Here is a 19,374-nt window from a genome sequence, read left to right as displayed (position 1 = left end):
CAGATACACATCTAGTTGGTATCTCCTTTTGGGTGTTCAGAATGGCACCTCAGATTAGTATGTCCAAGATCTGAACATATGGTCTTTACCCAAAACTTAACATTATGTGCCTTAGCAAATGATGCTACCATCTACCCAGTTTCACAAACCAGAAACCTGGATGTCATTGTTGAATCTTATAATTCTCTCATTCTCTGCATCCAAAAATCAAGTTTTTCCAGTTTTATCAATTACTTCTCAAATTCAGCCACTTTTCACCTTACCTACTGATACCACTCTAGTACAGGCCACTGGAGTTTCCAATCTAGATTATTGTACCATCCTCCCTAGGTGTTCTCCCCCTGTAGTCAAGTCTCCAGTTACCCAAAGTGTTCTCTGAATAAACTCAAATGTGATTCCCTCCGGTCCTCAAAGCCCTTCAAAGGCTATTGCTTTTGCCTCAGGATAACTCTACCATAGCTTACAAGGCTTCTAGTCTTGCCTTTACATTTCACTCCTTGCTGCCTAGAACATTTCTTTAGTTCTCTACTTTTAGCCTGTCTGCTCCCTTGCCTCTTGCCCTGGCATATGCAGTCTCCTTTGCCCAGACAATCTCTTCCACCTGTCCACACCACAAAAGTCACCCCATTTGACCTGGTTAATTTCTACTCATCCCTAAGGTCTCGTTTGGACATCATTTCCTCCTGGAAACTTTTCTTGAGAAGCTTTCCCCTCAAACCAGTTAGGTAGCCACTTTACGTGCATTCATAATATCTTGTTCTGCCCCTCTCAATGCATCTTGACACTACTTGTTTGTATCCCTCACTGGACTGCAAGCTACTCAAGAACAGAGTTGTTTTTTTCATTGATTAATTCTCTGGCACATAGGTGTGCAATAAACATTTGTGTGAATAATTGTATTAATCATGCCATTTTTATTTCTTTCATTTTCTGCTGTTTTGACATCTGGGGCCTTGCTGAGACTGCCCTTCCCAGGGCTAGCTAATTTCTAGAGATAGCAAAAGACTCCCCTTCTGAGTGTGCCTTTCATATGCAAACTAGCCAGGGGAAAAAGCCCGTACTTTCCTGCCACCTCCTTTATCAAGCTCACAAGCCAAGGCATTTTTCCTCTGCTATAATGACCCCAGGGCCAGGTAACAGCTCTGGACAGCCCCTAAATCCCAAGGCCCGCTGCAATTATTCAAACTAGTCAGTGTTAAACCTACTTAGCCTGCTTCCCAGCCTCTGCTATTCCCTCCCACAAAACTCAGGAAAAGCTCTCAACCATGCTTTCTTTCCCCTTTCCCCCTCTGCCTGCTGACCCACCCTAGTTCTTCCCCGGGTGGACTTAAAACTATTTGCGTATGCTATGTTTACAATTGGTTTGGTATGAAATATTTTATGCATGTGGACAAGACAGTCGGAAAGAAAAACGGGGGGTGGAGGAATGAGAACTGTGTTAGGGTGGTTTATATATGGCTTTTTCCAGACATTTCTATAATAACATCAGGCAACACATGTTAACGCCCACCGTGGACAAAGAAGATGGGGAAGCCACCTCGAAACGGGGGTTGAAAGAGCAGACAGGACAACTCTGCTCTCAACGAAAACTCAGAGCTCGGAAGAGGCGGCATCGGGCCGCGGCCGCGTGATTCTGCGCAAGCGCAGCACCGCCCGCCTTCCTTAGAAGCCGGAACTCTGGCGACTCGTTTCGACGCTTCCCAGGCTGCGGGGAAAGCTCACTTCCCCGCCCTCCCGGAAGTTGTTGCACAGTCGTTTCCGGGGTGGCGCGAGGTTGGGGAGGACTCCGAATGGGTCGCAGCCGCAGCCGGTCCCCGCGGAGGGGTGAGTCCAGAAGCAGTTCTGAGGGTCTGGAGCTCTGTCGAAGACCCGTCCCCCCTTTTGTTCCCAGTTCTAGGGCCGCGGAGAGGGGGGACCTTTTCACAGGAGGAGAAGAGAGGGGGTGGATGGGGAACGAAGACCTGGGCCCTACACGCTTCAGCCCTCGGATTTGAAGGCAGTTTTTTTTCCCAGGTTGGGGTTTCGCCGACTCTTTGTCACCCTCATACAGTAACTTTTGTTGTTCGTGTGGCTGGGGAATGTAGAGTCAGGCCACGGTTCCCTTAATTTCTGGGTGACCGATTGCAAGTCATTCAGCCTTCCTGCGTCCGAATTCCCGTAATTAGACATTGAGGGTAATATTGCTTACTTTTAAAAACTGAAGTGAGAATTGATGCCACACTGCGTAACACTCAGCATGTGATACCGCCAGGTTCTTAAATGCTCAGGGTTTCCGTCCCAGTTTATAGTAGGGAAATCGATGGTTAGGAGTTTGCGTGCAGGGAGTTTACCTCGTAATGTCTTCTGGCCCCAGCCCCATGAAGGGGGTCGTGAGAGGTAGACAAGCCAGGACTTGGATCGGGAGATGTCACGTAGTCCCTCGATTCTGCCCCCTCGTTAGTTCTTATCACCTTCAGCTAATCAGGGTTGATCTTAAAAGTTAAATGAGCCCTCGAGCCACATAGGGCTATTGAGCACTTCACATGTTCTCAATCCGAATTGAGAACTGCTGTTTAAGTGTCGAATACACACCGGATTTCCTTGATTTAATGCGGAAAAAAGAAAGAATAAAGTGTCCATTTTTTTATAATGAGCACATGTTGAAATGCTAATAGTTTGGATATATTGGGTTAAATCTACACTGTTAAAATTAATTTCATGCGTCTTTTTTACTTTTTTAATGTGACATCTAGAAATGGCGCGCATTATATTACTATTGGTCGGCGCAGCATCCAGTAGATGTTGGAGGTAATTTTCGGCTCTACAATTTTGTGTTTATATTAGAGCGTAGGCGGTCCCGGTCCACCTCCCGAGAGAGAGAACGCAGGCGCCGAGAAAGGTCCCGGTCCCGAGAGCGAGATCGGAGAAGAAGCCGCTCTCGATCCCCGCACAGAAGACGTTCCAGGTAAGTGCAGAAAATAACCAGAAGTTTTACCACAGCTTCGTAGTCGCTGCGCTTGACTCTGTTGTTATCACTTACAAAGGGACTTATAATTTCATGAAATGAGGGGAACTTTATCCCACTTTATTCTAAACCTAACATTCCCACTGATAAAATGGAGTTGCTAACATTCCACATAGTAGAGTTGCCATGAGGAGTAAATGAGAAATAATACATGAAAAGCACTTAGCTTAGCAAGAGTAAGAAATAAGTGTTTTGTATTTTTGTCTTTTTTTTAAATTAACTTTTGGTGATAATTTATTCAAGTATATAATCAAGAATGCGAGATCTTGGAAGAATGTTAGAAGTAGACTCTGATTTTTTTTTTTTTTAAGTAAATTTATATATTAATTTATTTATTTTTGGCCGTGTTTGGTCTTTGTTGCTGCATGCAGGCTTCTTATTGTGATGGCTTCTCTTGTTGCGGAGCACCGGCTCTAGGCACGCAGGCGTCAGTAGTTGTGGCTCACGGGCTCTAGAGTGCAGGCTCAGTAGCTGTGGCACATGGGCTTAGTTGCTCCATGGCACGTGGGATCTTCCTGGCCCAGGGATCGATCCCGTGTCCCCTGCATTGGCAGGCGGATTCTTAACCACTGCGCCGCCAGGGCAGTCCTTGGACTCTGATTCTTAATAAGCATCAGACACATTTGTTTGTTTCGTTGCTTTTTTCTGCCTTACAGAAAAATTTTTTGCCCTAGCTATACTGAGTGTCACTGATGATTAAACAATAAATAATTTTTTGCTAACAGTCAGGGCCTAAGGCAGAACCTTCGTCCTCATTCTGCTTTGGAGAACAAATTCCTGGTGCTTTCCTGGCTTTTCTGGCTTTTGTTCAGCCTTTACCTTGCAGGCACTTATGTATATCTGTGTTCATCAACACAAGTTGCCAGGGTATGTCTCTGTTTCTGACATCTTAACTTATTAAATTTTAGGTCCCCAAGACGACATAGATCCACATCTCCTTCCCCTTCTCGACTAAAAGAAAGAAGAGATGAGGAGAAGAAAGAAACAAAAGAAACAAAGAGCAAAGAACGTCAGATAACTGGTAATGTTATTAGATAAATAACTGTAGGAAAAGTACAGCCATGTTTAGATAACTTCAGTTATGATAAAATTATAAAAGTATAATTTTTGAACATTTAACTATTAAGTTTTTTATAGTGTTCATTGCATGTAGTTTTGAGATGTTGTTTTAATTGTACCTTAGTTGCTGGTTATCTGGTGCTCTAGATACAAGAAGGACAGTTAAAAACAAGAGAATATTATATTTTGGAAATATCGTCAAAACTAGTGTTCTGTCTGATATTAAAGGTGGTCCTTCCTAAAGGCTCCAAGCATGTCCTTTTTTAAATATTTATTTATTTATTTTTGGCTGCGTTGGGTCTTCATTGCCGAGTGGGGGCCACCCTTCATTGCCGTGCGTGGGCTTCGCATTGCAGTGGCCTCTCTTGTTGCGGAGCACAGGCTCCAGGCACGTGGGCTTCAGTAGTTGTGGCTCGCAGGCTCTAGAGCACCAGCTCAGCAGTTGTGGTGCACAGGCTTAGTTGCTCCGTGGCATGTGGGATCCTCCTGGACCAGGGATCGAACCTGTGTCCCCTGCATTGGCAGGCAGATTCCTATCCCCTGTGCCACCAGGGAAGCCCCCAAGCATGTACTTTTAAGCAGTCTCTTACGATGGAGGATGGAGAGCGCAGTCCTTCCTTGCCCCTTAAGTTATATGCTATCCAAATTGAGGAGTTTCTTTCATTAGACTCAAGTCTTTAGCTAATTGTTTACTATATTCTCTGCTGGTAAGCCACCTCTCTTTTTTTTTTTTTTAATTTATTTAATTTATTTATTTATGGCTGTGTTGGGTCCTCGTCTCTGTGTGAGGGCTTTCTCTAGTTGTGGCAAGCGGGGACCACTCTTCATCACAGTGCGCGGGCCGCGGCTTCACTTGTTGCGGACCACAGGCTCCAGACGCGCAGGCTCAGTAACTGTGGCTCACGGGCCCAGCTGCTCTGTGGCATGTGGGATCTTCCCAGACCAGGGCTCGAACCCGTGTCCCCTGCATTGTCAGGCAGACTCTCAACCACTGCGCCACCAGGGAGGCCCCACCTCTCTTTTTATATGTATAGAATGATACAGAGTTTAAAATTTTATCACTTACTTTTGTAGAGGAAGACTTGGAGGGCAAAACAGAGGAAGAAATAGAAATGATGAAGTTAATGGGATTTGCCTCCTTTGACTCCACAAAAGTAAGTAAAACATGTAGCCAGTTAAGTATTCTTATTTGAATTGATCTGTCCCATTTTTCCATATTCTTTTACTATCACTTGTAATTTCTTCCACTGATACAAGTTTTTTGTTAGAAGACAGGAACTATCTGTGTGAAGGGATTTGAAAGCAAAGAGAAGGAAGTGGTGAGCTGCCACTGGAATTCAGGGAGTATTTGCCTGGGATATTTGAGTTAGATCTTAAAGGGCCAGTAGAGGTGATCAGACAAAGAAGAGGAGGAAGATCATTTGAAGCAGAGGGAAAAGCTCATGACAATGCCATGTAGGCATTAAAGAGCATAGAGTATTGTGGGAATTTCAAATTCAGTCACTAGTGAAAGCGTGCTGGTGGGCTGGTGGCTACGAATGAGGCTAGAAATAGAGGTGGGAGGCAAATCGCAGAAGGCTTGTGATATCCTTAGCCATGCTGAGGAACTTAGAGTTGATTCTTCAGGTGATGAGAGGAAGCAGTGGTTTTTAAGCAAGGGAGTAACAGATTATATGTGTGTTTTAGAATGATGGCCTGGGGCTTCATGGAGGACAAATGGGAGGCTGAGAGAACTGCCGTTGTGCAGTGAAAGATGATGAAGGCCTGAACTGAGAAGAGGGGCTGGAATATTGAGAACCATTCAGGAACCAGAGTTAGTGGTGGTGGGATGGAGGTGAGTAGTCAGGGATGACTCTGAAGTGTCAGGCTGATAGGGTTAACCAAAGAAAGGATTATAGGAAGGGGAAATGCTGTGAAACAGAACGAAGCGCAGCTGCCAGATAAAGATGGCATTGCGTAGTTGCATGCATATCTCATAGCTCAGAAGAGGGGTTGACAGGAGTTTGAATGCTCTCTAGCCCTGATCATAATACTGGAGAGAATAAGGAAGTAGGGGAGGCAAAAGCAGGAGGGATTGTGGAGAGGGAGATGAAGAGAGGGAGGTGGGAGAGAGATAGGGAGATAGGGAAGTACGGCAAAGGGGAGATGGAGGGAGAGAGGAAATTGAATGAAGAGAGAAGGGAGGATAGAGAGAGGAAACTAGTAAGGATAGGCAGGGAGAGTGTGTGTGGAGAGAGAGAAAATACATTTTTAAAACTTTCTTTTATAGAATTTTAAGTCCTTTTAATTTTGCAAATTGAAGTTGGAATTTTTGAGGAGAGTTGTCAAAAATAATCCACTTCCCCTAATCTTGTGTTCCATTGAGTTGTGAATGGAGTGGGGTAATCTCAGGTGCTATAAGAGTTTCCTTCTAACTGATGTGATTATGTGGGGTTCCCATGTATTTTTTTAAATGACAGTGTATGACCTAAGAGGAGTACCAGAGGCATGACTGTTTTGAGGTGAGAAAATTAAGAATGCGCTCTTGTTCTCACAAATGGTTATGTGAACCCCATTTTAGAATTTAATGCAGTTTATGTCTCAGGTTTTTTTCTTGAATATACCAAACCCTTATTTGTTATTCAAAAGAGCATTTTATAAGTGAACTGGTTTATTAATACATATATTGGGTGAATAAAAATATCTCCAAAATGAGACAACTAAATTTTATTGTTTTTAGAATAGTGAAGGACCTTCACTGTTAGAATTCTTTTCTTTTGGTTTTACTGTTGCCGGACGTTATGTTTGAAATTCCTGAGAATCAGATGTAAAGATGGAGCCACTACTTTTAAATGTAGTCTTTTAAATGTTTGTGTATAAAGGAGAAATTAGGTGAGAATTTATAGATCCCATAAAATTATGGAGTACCACAAGAACAAACGATGTCAGTTGTTTTTTTAATGACATCTACAAGGATGTTAATTTAATTCGTATGCAGTTGGCTTCATGACTATCAGTTACAAAGTCTCTCAGCTCATTTGTATTTTTCAGTAATGTGTATCTTGTGATATTTCATCATTAATCTATGGTGGAACCTCTTCATATGCCAATGTAGTCACTTATTTTCCCTTCCATTTTAGCATTCTAGAAAGTTTCAAAGTTTGGTTATGCTTATTAATGGATAATTTTCTATTCCAGCATGTAAATGAGAAGAGGGCTAATAATATACAACTGTGCAAATAGTTTTCAAAAATCAGAAAGCCTTTAGTAATTGAACTTAGTAAAAAGGTTAATAACATCATTTACTTTTTTTCCAAGTCATGCCTACCTCCTGTTCTTGGGAGGTTAAAATAATACACCTTCAGTAATTTACTCAGTATTCCCCCAGCCCCCAAAATGCAGTGAAAACAGGAATAGAAAAGGAAGACCAAATATACTTGTTTTAGCTCAACTTCAAATATATACCTCACCTGCGCATACCAGTGGATAAGAATCCTTTTTTTTGGCCTAACACAGATATCTAATAAGTATGCTAAACAGGGTACACGCCCGTGAGTAATAATAGGGGAGGGAGGTTATGTGTGTGTGCCTGCACGTGCACTCATGGTGGCATTAACTGGCAGTGTTCATACATTTAACAGTCATTTTCTGAGTACCTGCAAGTGCAGTAGCCTAGGATGTGACAGATGCAAAGGTCACTCACACCCATATCCCTCCATCAAGCTCCATATGAGCTTGCAGTCTGATGGGAAATAACATCATGTATATGATGTTATACATCATGATAAGCAGAGTAGAAAATGCAGGGTATTGTGATGAAAGCACAGTTAACATTCTATAGGAGTTAGAGAAGAGGGTGCTTCCTGGCAGCTGGATCATTTGAATTGGGCCTTGAAGGATGCATAAGAACCAGATGGTTGAAGATTGGATGGGGGTTGGGAAGGCAATTCAGGCATGAGGAACAGAAAGTGGAACAGGTTGAATCAAAAGACCCATAAAGGAATTACTGAAAAAAAAAAAAGTCCGAGATACAAGTGATACAACATTAGCATCTGTTATTCTGATTGTTGATTTAAAAATCAAAATTTCAAGGCCTATGTAAGGAATGGGATTTAGATAGGAATGGTGACTGATTTGAGAATGCCATCAGTTAAGGTCATAAGTTAAATTTTTGTGAATGGATTTTTCTAGAGAAAATATCCATAAGTTGTATTTGGTTTTTAAGAATTCTTTGACCAGAAAAGGTGAGGCTCTGCTACCCAATTTCCCTGTATGTCTTGCACATAATACATATACCACGAGTGTTTGTTGGTTTGAATATTGGTTTATTTGCTTATGTGTGACTATAAAAAATGTGAACAGAGTTATAATGCTTGGGAGGTCATGGGATATCATCAGGATCTGAAAATTCTTTCACTCATTGGACTACCTCATGCTTAAATGAATCTTGCCATTAAAGAGGGTCTGTGGGATGCAGCTCTTTGATCAAGGCGTATAATATGTTCTTTCTCTGGTGTGTTGTTTGCTCGTTTGTTTGTGTGTGTGTTTTGTTTTTTGGTTTTTGTTTCTTGCTTTTCTCCAGGGGAAAAAGGTGGATGGCTCTGTAAATGCCTATGCCATAAATGTGTCTCAGAAGAGGAAGTATAGGTATGCATAGCTGCCATTATTATGTTTGAACTAATATAAATTATATGCTTGGGAAAGAATTTTTTATGGGATAATGATGTTTGTAGGAAATGTAGCAGTTTTCCAAACAGTCCCTTACTTTAATAGTTTCCATATTGTCCCTTGTTTTAATCTTCCTTGTTTGTATTCTTGTATGTTAAAATAGTTTCACATTTACATGTGAACTAGTAACTATTATAAAGAAGGGTAGTTGGCTTAAATATTTTAGGGCTCTAAGTAGTTCTTTCTTCAAAATAACATAGTCTCAAGTCTTTAGGCTTTAATTTCATTATAATTATAGGTTTTAAAATAGATTCCTCCTGAATTATTTATCTAAGTTGATTGTATAAGTATTTCAACTGTAAATATCCTTCTGTTAAATATAGGTATATTTTATTAATACCACAGAACAAACCAATCCATACTTGAAATCTCACTGAATGAATGGAAAAGTCAAGACATCTTCAAACATTGCCTTTCTCTCTACATTTATCACTGATAAAAGACTAATATTCCAATTAATTTAGAATATGAATAGTGTGATTTGAGACTGCTGTGAGTTAAAGTACCAGAATCATCAACAGTCCATTGTAAAGTTACCTTCAATTAAGGTCTTAAGGGGAGAACTAGTACAGTGTGAAATCAGATTTGCTTGATGGGTATGTATTTTGAAACTCTTCTCTATTTCCTTAAACTAGCTAGGTGTTTAGTGTTACCTAAAATAAATATGGATTTTCAGTTGATTTTTTTAAAGTCTGTAGAATCTTCCCAAATAATATTGAAAGTATATTTCCGTACCTCTATTTGGATTTTAACTTTGAATACTTCTTGCCCCAGACTTTGCCATTTTAAAAATGGTTTATAGGTTTAATTTCTGAAGCAAGTGATTACTTCTTTTATAAGACGAATCCAGAATTTTTTTAATAACAATAAATTTTCTCATCATAGGCAGTACATGAATCGAAAAGGTGGATTCAACAGACCTTTGGATTTTATTGCATGAGAATTGAAATATTGAAGAATGATTTTTTTCCCCTCATCTTGATCAGAACAGTGGATTTTGTATTTTGTATTTAATATGCATCAAAAATAGGATCACAGTCCCTCCTCCTTGTAAAGTAAGAAAGTTTTATTTATGATGTGTGTAGTTCACTTACCCTGCCTCAGAAAAAGGTTAAATATTACATTTTTTTCCTTTAGGAAATTTCATTTGGGGCAATCATCAACCCCATTTTTTTGTCCTTATTCCTATGGAAACTGTGTATGTCTTCTTGGATGTTCTTTATGACTTTTTAAAACACATAAGAGTAATTTGGAAGTAAGTTTCTCAAATAAAGCAATACTTCTACCCTTTTGTATTTGATACTTTTATTACTAGGTAAAAGAATCTCCCTACACATTTTCTTTTTTCATACATAGATTTAGGTATCATGATTCTTTATAGTTTAAAAATTAGAAGAATGAAAAAGTATAACTGGATTTTTGTATCTTCTGTGTTTTTCCCCCCCAAATACCATTTTTTCCCCAACAGAAAAGCAATACATGCTTATTATTTTAAAAATTAAAAAAAAAAAAACTTGGGAGAAATCAGAAAGTAGGGGAAAATAGCCAAAAATCAGCCAATAATCTACCACCAGAATATTAATATTTTGGTATATGTGTTTCCAGGCTCCTATGGGTATGTATTTCTTGCCCCTACCCAAAGAGATCAGAATGTTTATGCTGCTCTCTTTTACTAATCCTTATACTCCCATGTACTGTGAACTTTTTTTTTTTGGCTGTGTTGGGTTTTTGTCGCTGCACGTGGGCTATCTCCAGTTGCGGCGAGCTGGGGCTACTCTTTGTTGCAGTGCGTGGGCTTCTTATTGCAGTGGCTTCTCTTGTTGCAGAGCATGGGCTCTAGGCGCGCGGGCTTCAGTAGTCGTGGCTCGTGGGCTCTAGAGCGCAGGCTCAGTAGTTGTGGCACATGGGCTTAGTTGCTCCATGGCATGTGGGATCTTCCCAGACCAGGGCTCGAACCCGTGTCCCCTGCATTAGCAGGCAGGTTCTTAACCACTGCGCCACCAGGGAAGCCCATACTGTGAACATTTTTTTAAATGCTCTTATAAATTCTTTGGAAACTTAGCTTTTAGTAGCTACTTGGTTATATTGATACCATAATTTATTAATTAATCCTTTATTGGTGAACATTGCCTTCCCTCCCATGATTTGCTGTTATAATTAAAGCTGTGAGTAGATTATTTAGGGGTTAAAAAAAAAACAAAATACAACACCAGGACATCCCCAGCAGTCCAGTGGTTAAGACTCTGCCTTCCAATGCAGGGGGCGCAGGTTGCATCCCTGGTCGGGGAACTAAGATCCCACATGCCCATGCCATGCAGTGCAGCCAAAAAAAAACCAAACCAAAACAAAACACAACACCTGTGAGTGGTATCCCTGTTACACGTATCTTTTTGTACTTGTTGCCTTATTTCCTCATGTTTCATTCTTGGAGGTGGCATTGCTGGGTGAGATAAAGGGTGCATGTTTTACCCTTTGTGTGCATGTTTTAAGGCTTTTTTTTTTTAATTTTTATTTTTATTTTTTGGCTGCATCTGGTCTTAGTTGTGGCACGCAGGATCTTTCGTTGCAGTGCACAGGCTGCTCTCTAGTTGTGGTGCGTGGGCTTCTCTCTAGTTGTGGCTCACCGGCTCCAGAGCATGTGGGCTCTGTAGTTGTGGCACACGGGCTTAGTTGCCCCGTGGCCCTCACCAGTGAAGTATGAGCATTTCCATTTCATATACATGTACCAGTATTGAGTGTATTTTTTTCTTAAGTTTCCACTCGGAAGGTTAAAATAATGGCATTTGGTTTTGTTTAATTTCTAAGGAAGGTGAACATTTTAAGAATGTGTTAGCCATGTATATTTCTTTTGTGTAATACTAATTCCAGACCTTGGCTCCATTTGTCTTTTGACAAGCTTTTCTTTTTCTTATTTGAAGGAAGCTCTTTTTATATTGAAGATAATGACTATTGCCTATTCTGTTTCATATCTCAGTGATATTTGAAGCTTTGTGGCTAGATTTTAAATTTTGTGTTGTATTTTTTTTGAGTAAGTAATATAAACACATGGAACACAATTTAGACAGCACAAAGGGTATATAGGGATGAGCTAATTGTGTATCCTTTCAGAGATATTCCATGTATACACAAGCATATAATATATGTATCTTATTACTCAAATTTAAGCAAACTCTACACACTATTTTGCACCTATTGTTTTTTCATTTACTACTACATCTTAAGATTGTTTCTTATATTGCCCCTTTTTTTTTAAGGGCAGCAATTATAGTTCGTTGTAGTATGGACTATAATTGGATGTTCAAGTTGTTTCTTATCTTTTGGTATTAAAAAAAAAATGATGTGGGGACTTCCCTGGTGGCGCAGTGGTTAAGAATCCGCCTGCCAGTGCAGGGGACACGGGTTCGAGCCCTGGTCCTGGAGGATCCCACATGCCGCGGAGCAACTAAGCCCGTGCGCCACAACTACTGCGCCTGTGCTGTAGAGCCCACAAGCCACAACTACTGAGCCTGCATGCCACAACTACTGAAACCCGTGTGCCTAGAGCCTGTGCTTCACGCCAAGAGAAGCCACCGCAATGAGAAGCCCGTGCACCACAACAAAGACCCAATGCAGACAAAAATAAACGAATAAATAAATTTATTTTTTTTAAATGATGTAATTACTATTCTTATATGTACATGATTTTACAAGTGTCTAGCTGGATTTTAAATCCATACTGCATCTGAAATGTGACCACCTATTGTGGGTCTCTAAAAGCTTTCCTGGCAAATTAGTTCCCTGTAAAGAAAATAATAGTAGTATGACTGCATTGCATAATACAGTGTACAGAGCACCTTGGTTCATTTAATCCTTTTCAGATAGAGCAGGTACTATTATCTCCATTCCCAGATGAGAAACCTGAGGCTATTCAGACCTAGAGGCAGAAATGATTAATGTTTATACTGCCTTCAGTACTTAAATATTTAAATGTGCTGCATCAGCTGCACAACTTGTAGTACCCATTGCACAAGTGTCACTACCCCGAGCAGGTGGATTATTTTGCTTAGACTTTTTGCCAGGTAAGCTAAATAGAATCCCATACCCCCACCCTCCAAAATACTGTCTATCTGTAAGTTATGACAAGGACTTTCTGACCACATTTTTGCACATCTAAAGAAATGAGATCCAATTGTTGTCTTATTGGGAAGCTAAAACTTCTGGGATGAAATAATATGCCCAAAATCAGATGATAGGTTTTTGGATTGTCATGTTAGTATGGTTTTAGTAGAGATTTGACTTGAGATCCTCAAGGTAGCATACTTTGTAAAGAAATAATCTGAGAATACCCGGTAGGTCAATAGGTTCACTCTCCGTGAGCTAACACCAAAGAAATGGAACAGGAGGAAATTTTTAAAGATCCAGAGATAAGACACCTCTGATCTTAATAGAAGTCTTGGTTTGAAGGAACTTTTATCCATCAGGTCATCTGATTCTGTAAGAATAAGAAAAAAGGAGCATCCTTGTCTTCCTCTAACAGGCTACTGCCTCTCAGAAGACATAAGTTTTGCCAAATCTTCTAAGTATCTAAATGCTAAGAGTGTCCCAGGGCCCAATCCATGGACTCTTCAATCTCCCTCTGTTAAGTCATCCATCCACATAGCTTCAAACGTCTTCCGCCATGGCTCTCAAATTTATACTTCTAGCCTGACCATTTTACTGAATTCCAGGCTTGTATATGCACTTGGATTATTAGGCAGCTCAAATTTAAGATGAATTGAATTCTCATTTCCCTCCCCAGTCTTCTTCTCAGAGGCTTCCCCATCTCAGCAAGTGGCCTCTCCACTTACACCTTTGCTCAGAGCAAAATCCTTAGGGGGTCATCCTTGACCTCCTCTCTTTCTCCTGTGCCCCACATTTGATTCATTAGAAATCCTTTTGGCTCTAACATCAGAGTATATTTTGAATCCAACCACTATTTTCCCCAGATATATTGTGATATAATTGACACACAATTTTAAGATATTGAAAGTGTATGTTGTGATTTGATGTACACTGAATCTGACTACTTTTCACCATCTATACTAACAGAAGCCATCTCTCTTGCTTGGACTACTACAGTAACCCCCTAATAGGTTTCCTTCCTTCCCTTCTGCCTCAGTTTATTCTCCACCTAGCAGCAGAGTGAACCTTTTAAAATGTACATCTGATCACATTGCTCCTGGTTCTGGTGGTTTTCTGTCATTTAGAGTGAAGACCAATCCTTACTGTGGTCTACACGTCTGTATAGTTTGGAACCTGGCTTCCTGCAGCCTCACCCTTGCTACTGCACTCAGCCACGCTGCTAGCCTCCTTGCTGTTCCTTGAGAACAGGTATGCATCTACCTGAAGAGTCTTCCAACTTGCTTTTCTTCCCGGAATGTTCCTCCTCCCCCTCCCCCTACCTCTCAGATTTACATGGTTAGTAGATTTGCATGGTTATGTTGTTCAGGTCACTGCTCAAAATAAGTTCATTCCTAACCACCTTGTCCAACATAGTAGCTTCCCCTTCCCTCTCTATCCCTTGACCCCGTTTTACTCTTTTTATTTAGCATTTTAAAACTTGAGATAAAATTCACCCTTTAGAAGTATATCATTTCAGGGAATTCCCCGGCAGTCCAGTGATTAGGACTCTGAGCTTCCACTGCAGGGGGCACAGGTTCAGTCCCTGGTCAAGGAACTAAGATCCTGCAAGCTGCGTGTGGCACAGCCAAAAATAAATAAATAAATAAATAAAGTATACCATTACAGTGGTTTTAGTATATTTACAGAGTTAAGTATTTATTACCACTATCTAATTCTAAAATATTTTTCTCATCCCCAAAAGAAACCCCATACTCATTAAAGTCACTCCTCATCCCTCCCCATCCACCTCTACCCTCCACCCCAGAAACCACTAAATGTACCTTCTGTCTCTAAAGGTGTGCCTATTCTGGACGTTTTCATTTAAATGGATATTTCAAATGGATGGAGTCACACAATTCGTGACCTTTTGTGTCTAGCACCTATTGTGCTGCTTTTACGTAGCATAATGTTTTCAAGGTTCATTTATGTTGTAGCATATATCAGTACTTCATCCCTTTTTATGGCTTATAATATTCTGTTCTGGGGATATACCACTTTTGTTAAAATTATTTTATTTATTTTGGCTGCGTTGGGTCTTCATTGCTGTGCGCGGGCTTTCTCTAGTTGCGGCGAGCGGGGGCTACTCTTTGTTGTGGTGCTCCGGCTTCTCGTTGCGGTGGCTTCTCTTGTTGCGGAGCATGGGCTCTAGGTGCTCCGGCTCAGTAGTTGTGGCACGTGGGCTTAGTTGCTCCATGGCATATGGGATCTTCCTGGACCAGGGCTCGAACCCGTGTCCCCTACATTGGCGGGCGGATTCTTAACCACTGCGCCACAGGGAAGTCCCCACATTTTTATTTATAAGTCATCAGTTGATGGGTATTTGGGTTGTTCCACTTCTTGGCTATTACAAATAATGCTGCTATGAACATTCATATACAAGTTTTTGTATGAACATATGTTTTCAACTCTCTTGGGTATATAACTAGGAGAGGCACTGCTGGGTCATACAGTAACTCTATGTTTAACTTTTTGAGGCACTGTAAACTGTTTTCCAAAGCAACGGCCTTATTTTACATTCCCACCAGCAATGTATGAGGGTTCCAGTTTCTCCACATGCTCTGCAAAGTTTCCTTTTCCTTATAGCTTATCACGGCCTGACACACTCTATATTCATCTATTACTGTCTGGTTCTTCCACTAGACTTTGAACTTTCAGAAGCAGGGCTTCTGTCTTGTTTGCTGCTGTAGCCCCAGCACCACACAGTGCCTGGCACACAGTAAAGCACTCAATAAATATCTGTTGAATTCATGAATGTAGTTCAGTAAACTTTTTTCACTTAACCACTCCCCTTGGTGTTTTTTTTAAATTAATTTTTATTGGAGTATAGTTGATTTACAATGTTGTGTTAGTTTCTGCTGTACAGCAAAGTGAATCAGTTATACATATACATATATCCACTCTTTTTTAGATTCTATTCCCATATAGGTCATTACAGAGTACTGAGTAGAGTTCCCTGGGCTATACAGTAGGTTCTTATTAGTTATCTGTTTTATATGTAGTAGTGTGTATATGTCAATCCCCATCTCCCAGTTTATCCCTCCCCCCTTTCCCCCTTGGTAACCATAAGTTAGTTTTCTACATCTGTGACTCTATTTCTGTTTTATAAATAGGTTCATTTGATTCCACACATAAGCGATACCATATGATATTTGTCTTTCTCTGTCTGACTTACTTCACTCCACTTCCCTTGGTATCTAAGTTAACCTTTAGTTACCCAACTCATAAATGAACACATTTTTCCTATAAAAATTTTAAAACATTGACAGCTAGGTCTGTTTCGCACAGCCCTGGTTCACTGTGAAACCTTTGTGGTGTTTCCTTCCAAATCTTATGCATGTATGTATGTAACAGAGTTAGTGTTGGAAATGAGGAAAATACACAGTTCGGCCTCTTTTTTTTTAACACAAATAATATGCTTTAGGGATCATTTTACAACTTATTTACTCAGCACTGCCTTGGGGATGTTTCCATGCCAACATATGTACCTCTACCTTTTTTTAACTGCTACATAGTGTTCAGTGTAATGTATGTACCCCTGTCTAGCCATTGCTCTATTTTTAAAGTAGCAAATATTTGTGGAATAACTAACTTTTGCAAAGCAGTGTTTTTAAATTTTAATTTTGTGATATTGGGTATCATGATATTGGAGTGTCCAAAGTAGCCACAAAGAAAAGGACTGATATTAAAGCAGAAAATTACAGTTCTGATTTTTACACTTAGAAGAATAAAATCAATTCCTCAAAAACTTATAAAACAGAATTCATTTTAATGTCATAGTGGTTAACTATGTCAAACTCAGTTATAAATAGTGTTTTTTAATTCAGCAGTTTTGCAAGTTTTTAGACAGTTAAGGATTATAATACCAACAGTTGTCTTCCCTGCCACTCTGAGGTACTCACTGAAAGGCACCTCTCTGGCAGAGCTCCCGTTGCATTTAATGAACCTTCCCCTCAGCACCGGCGTTTACATACTGTCCTATACCCACCTGGAATATAAACCCCTCAGAGGAAGGAAACTGCGGCTTTCTAAAATATGTAGTAAAGATTATCTGACAAGTATAATCTTTTGTGGTTCCCATTTTCAATATTTTCTTTTACTCCCCAGTTCTATTAGTTTAGCTTGATGCCTGATCAAAGATATAAACCATTGTCAGTCTATGTTTATCTTATTACAGATAGCTTTTTATTCAAAATTCTGGTCATAAAATTCAGGTTCAAACATTCTGGAATTTTGAATTCTTATTTTGGGGGTTGTGCCTATCAATCTGTCAGTGCTTATGTAATGCCTTTGAAGTGCTAGATGCTGGGAGTCACCGCTTCTACTTTGTTTTAGGATTACATTTCTTTTTTCAAAATCTGTACTTTCGGATTATCTTATTTAACTGGTCATTGTAATGTATTTGTGTAAAATAATTTCCAGAAAAACAAGAAAAAACCCTTTGTTTTATACTTACTGCTTGATGTCCAGTAGATGGCACCAAATGCCCTTTGGAGTTCTTCATGATACTAATTCCTGGTTGGTATTGCTGGCTTACTGATCATGTCTTCCACCACTGCCAAGGAACAGAAAGGGGTCCATTCTTTAGTCTAATTCTCTGATTGTTATATAACTTAGTATTTTTGTTTGGAGTTTAAGATAGACCTGTTGGTGTTTAAATGGTTCCCTGCTATATCTCAGATTTCAAACTTTTTTCCTTTTTAAATTTTTTATAAGTGTGATTTTCAATCAGGGCAATTCTAGGGGAAGGATCATGACTTTGAAATAAGACTGGGTTTTAAAAAAAGAGTTGAGGGTAAGGGAAAGAATAAAGAGATTCTGAGTGTTCATAATAAAATCAAAGAGAAAATATAGAAGTATACAAAATCCAAAATTAAGGTAATGAAATCAAAGTGTTTTTACTGTCAGTTTGGGCACTTTAGAATTGTATTCATTTCACTATGATTTTCAAATTTGTTTTACAGATAACTTGCAGTTAAAACATACTCTTTAAAACTTATATCCCCATTCTTCTAGCTTTTTTGTGCTTTCTTGAAAACCTTTATCTTCAGTGGTAAAGGTGAATATTTATTAGTTTTCATAAAGAATCGCCTTTTAGATCCAATTAACCATTAAAACCAGAAAATATGTGTTCTGTATGTCAGGCCTGGTTTACTGCATTTATTCTACGTATTAATTCTGTTGAGTTTATTTCATTTTAATGGATTTGTCACCCATTAAAAAGGACACATTTTAAAACTTACCATCGTAATGTTTTTCTTTCTTTTTCCCCAGTGTTTGAGTGTCAGTGTTTGTGACTCATATGGAAATCCGTCTCTTGTCTTGTTTTTAGAACAGCTACCAACTGGAGCATTGACACCATGGGCTCTGAGTGAAACAGATCTAGGTTCAGTTTCCATTTCTGGCTGAATGGATGTCTAGGAAAGTCATTTAGCTTCTTGGGCATCAGTTTCCTCATGTGCAAAATGTAGATAATTAACCTATCTAATGGGGTTATATTGAGGATTAGCAATAATGTAGGTAAGTTACCTGACAGGCTATTGTTTTCACATATTGGCAACAATAAACTTTTCTAAAAAGCTTTGTTAAATATGTTCATGCTTTACTCATTTCTATATTCAGGATTCTCAATTTACCAAGAGTTTTATTTCCGTTTCTTAAAATGGAGATGTCAGTATATTAACAGTGTAACTTGGGTCTTGAGATAGCTTAGGGAACCATTCCTAAATAAAGTTTTTAGTTCTGTCTGTGTACATTTATATTGGTACCACACAAACACCATTCATAGCCGTCTTGAAAAGGAAGGATTCTTTTTGAGTGTTCTCCTCTAGAATTAAAAGGGAAGGAAAGACGCCGAAAGAGATTTATGTCAAAGAATCTCAGAATTCAACGCCAATCTGTAGGTACAGGAAGTTTCTGAGCTTTTAAAACCCAGTCGCATGAGGGAGTAATTAGCCAGCACTTGGGGCGGGGGTAGTGCCTTTGGAGAGCTCAGCGCTGTATACAGCCTCCCTGTTCCAGCGCTTTCTGAGGAGAGAAAAAAAACGCTGGGCGGCGAACACTGGACAGGAGACAGGCTTTTCCCCGAGCCCCTCAGCCACGTGGCGCTCGCCGGAGCCCCAGGCCCACTGCCCTACCGTCGGGCTGTCTGCCGCTCTCCCTTCGGAGAGATTTCGCGGCTGGGCCCTCGACCTCGGGAAGCCTGTAACCTCCGGGTCTCGGCCGGCAGGCCCAGGGATCCAGCCCCGAACCCGAGCGGGGCAGAGCGCCCAGGTGACGCGCGGTGCCAGCTTCCACTCGAGGGACGCCCAGCAGGTCCCCGGAACTTTTCCCCGGAGACAGGTCCCGGCAACAGGTCCGAGGTGGGGTCGGGTGGAGCCGAGCCCGGCGGCGGCCGGTGAATCAGCGCCACTCGGCGCCCGGGTCAGCCCTGACGGCCCATGCAAGATCCCGTGAGGAGTAGCCGG

At 40.4% G+C, this 19,374-nt stretch overlaps 1 protein-coding gene and 1 long non-coding RNA gene across 5 annotated transcripts; one reads left to right on the top strand and one right to left on the bottom strand.

The window, feature by feature from the left end:
* Positions 1 to 1,665: 1,665 nt before the first annotated feature.
* On the top strand, positions 1,666 to 18,520 carry SNRNP27 (small nuclear ribonucleoprotein U4/U6.U5 subunit 27). 4 transcript variants are annotated; one of them, XM_082356439.1, is made up of 6 exons: positions 1,666 to 1,824; positions 2,824 to 2,944; positions 3,913 to 4,025; positions 5,138 to 5,217; positions 8,625 to 8,689; positions 9,656 to 10,055. In XM_082356439.1, exons 1-6 carry the CDS (start codon positions 1,791 to 1,793, stop codon positions 9,708 to 9,710), a joined length of 468 nt encoding a protein of 155 aa, XP_082212565.1. In that variant the 5' UTR covers positions 1,666 to 1,790; the 3' UTR covers positions 9,711 to 10,055. The 4 variants fall into 4 exon arrangements, with proteins under 4 accessions (XP_082212565.1, XP_082212562.1, XP_082212563.1 ...); XM_082356436.1 differs by lacking the exon at positions 9,656 to 10,055 and adding an exon at positions 9,116 to 9,637; XM_082356437.1 differs by lacking the exons at positions 8,625 to 8,689; positions 9,656 to 10,055 and adding an exon at positions 18,182 to 18,520.
* Positions 11,225 to 19,113, bottom strand: LOC309611680. Its single transcript, XR_014234668.1, has 3 exons — positions 19,045 to 19,113; positions 18,151 to 18,274; positions 11,225 to 17,462 (listed from the first exon to the last, which is right to left on the bottom strand). It is a non-coding gene; the product is annotated as an uncharacterized lncRNA (long non-coding RNA).
* Between the last annotated feature and the right edge of the window lie 261 nt (positions 19,114 to 19,374).

This window comes from Balaenoptera borealis (assembly GCF_965194805.1).
Source record: "Balaenoptera borealis genome assembly, chromosome: 15".
Lineage (NCBI taxonomy): Eukaryota > Metazoa > Chordata > Mammalia > Artiodactyla > Balaenopteridae > Balaenoptera > Balaenoptera borealis.
The sequence above is the reverse complement of the archived record's forward strand: the minus strand, read 5'-3'. Positions and strand labels throughout refer to the sequence as shown.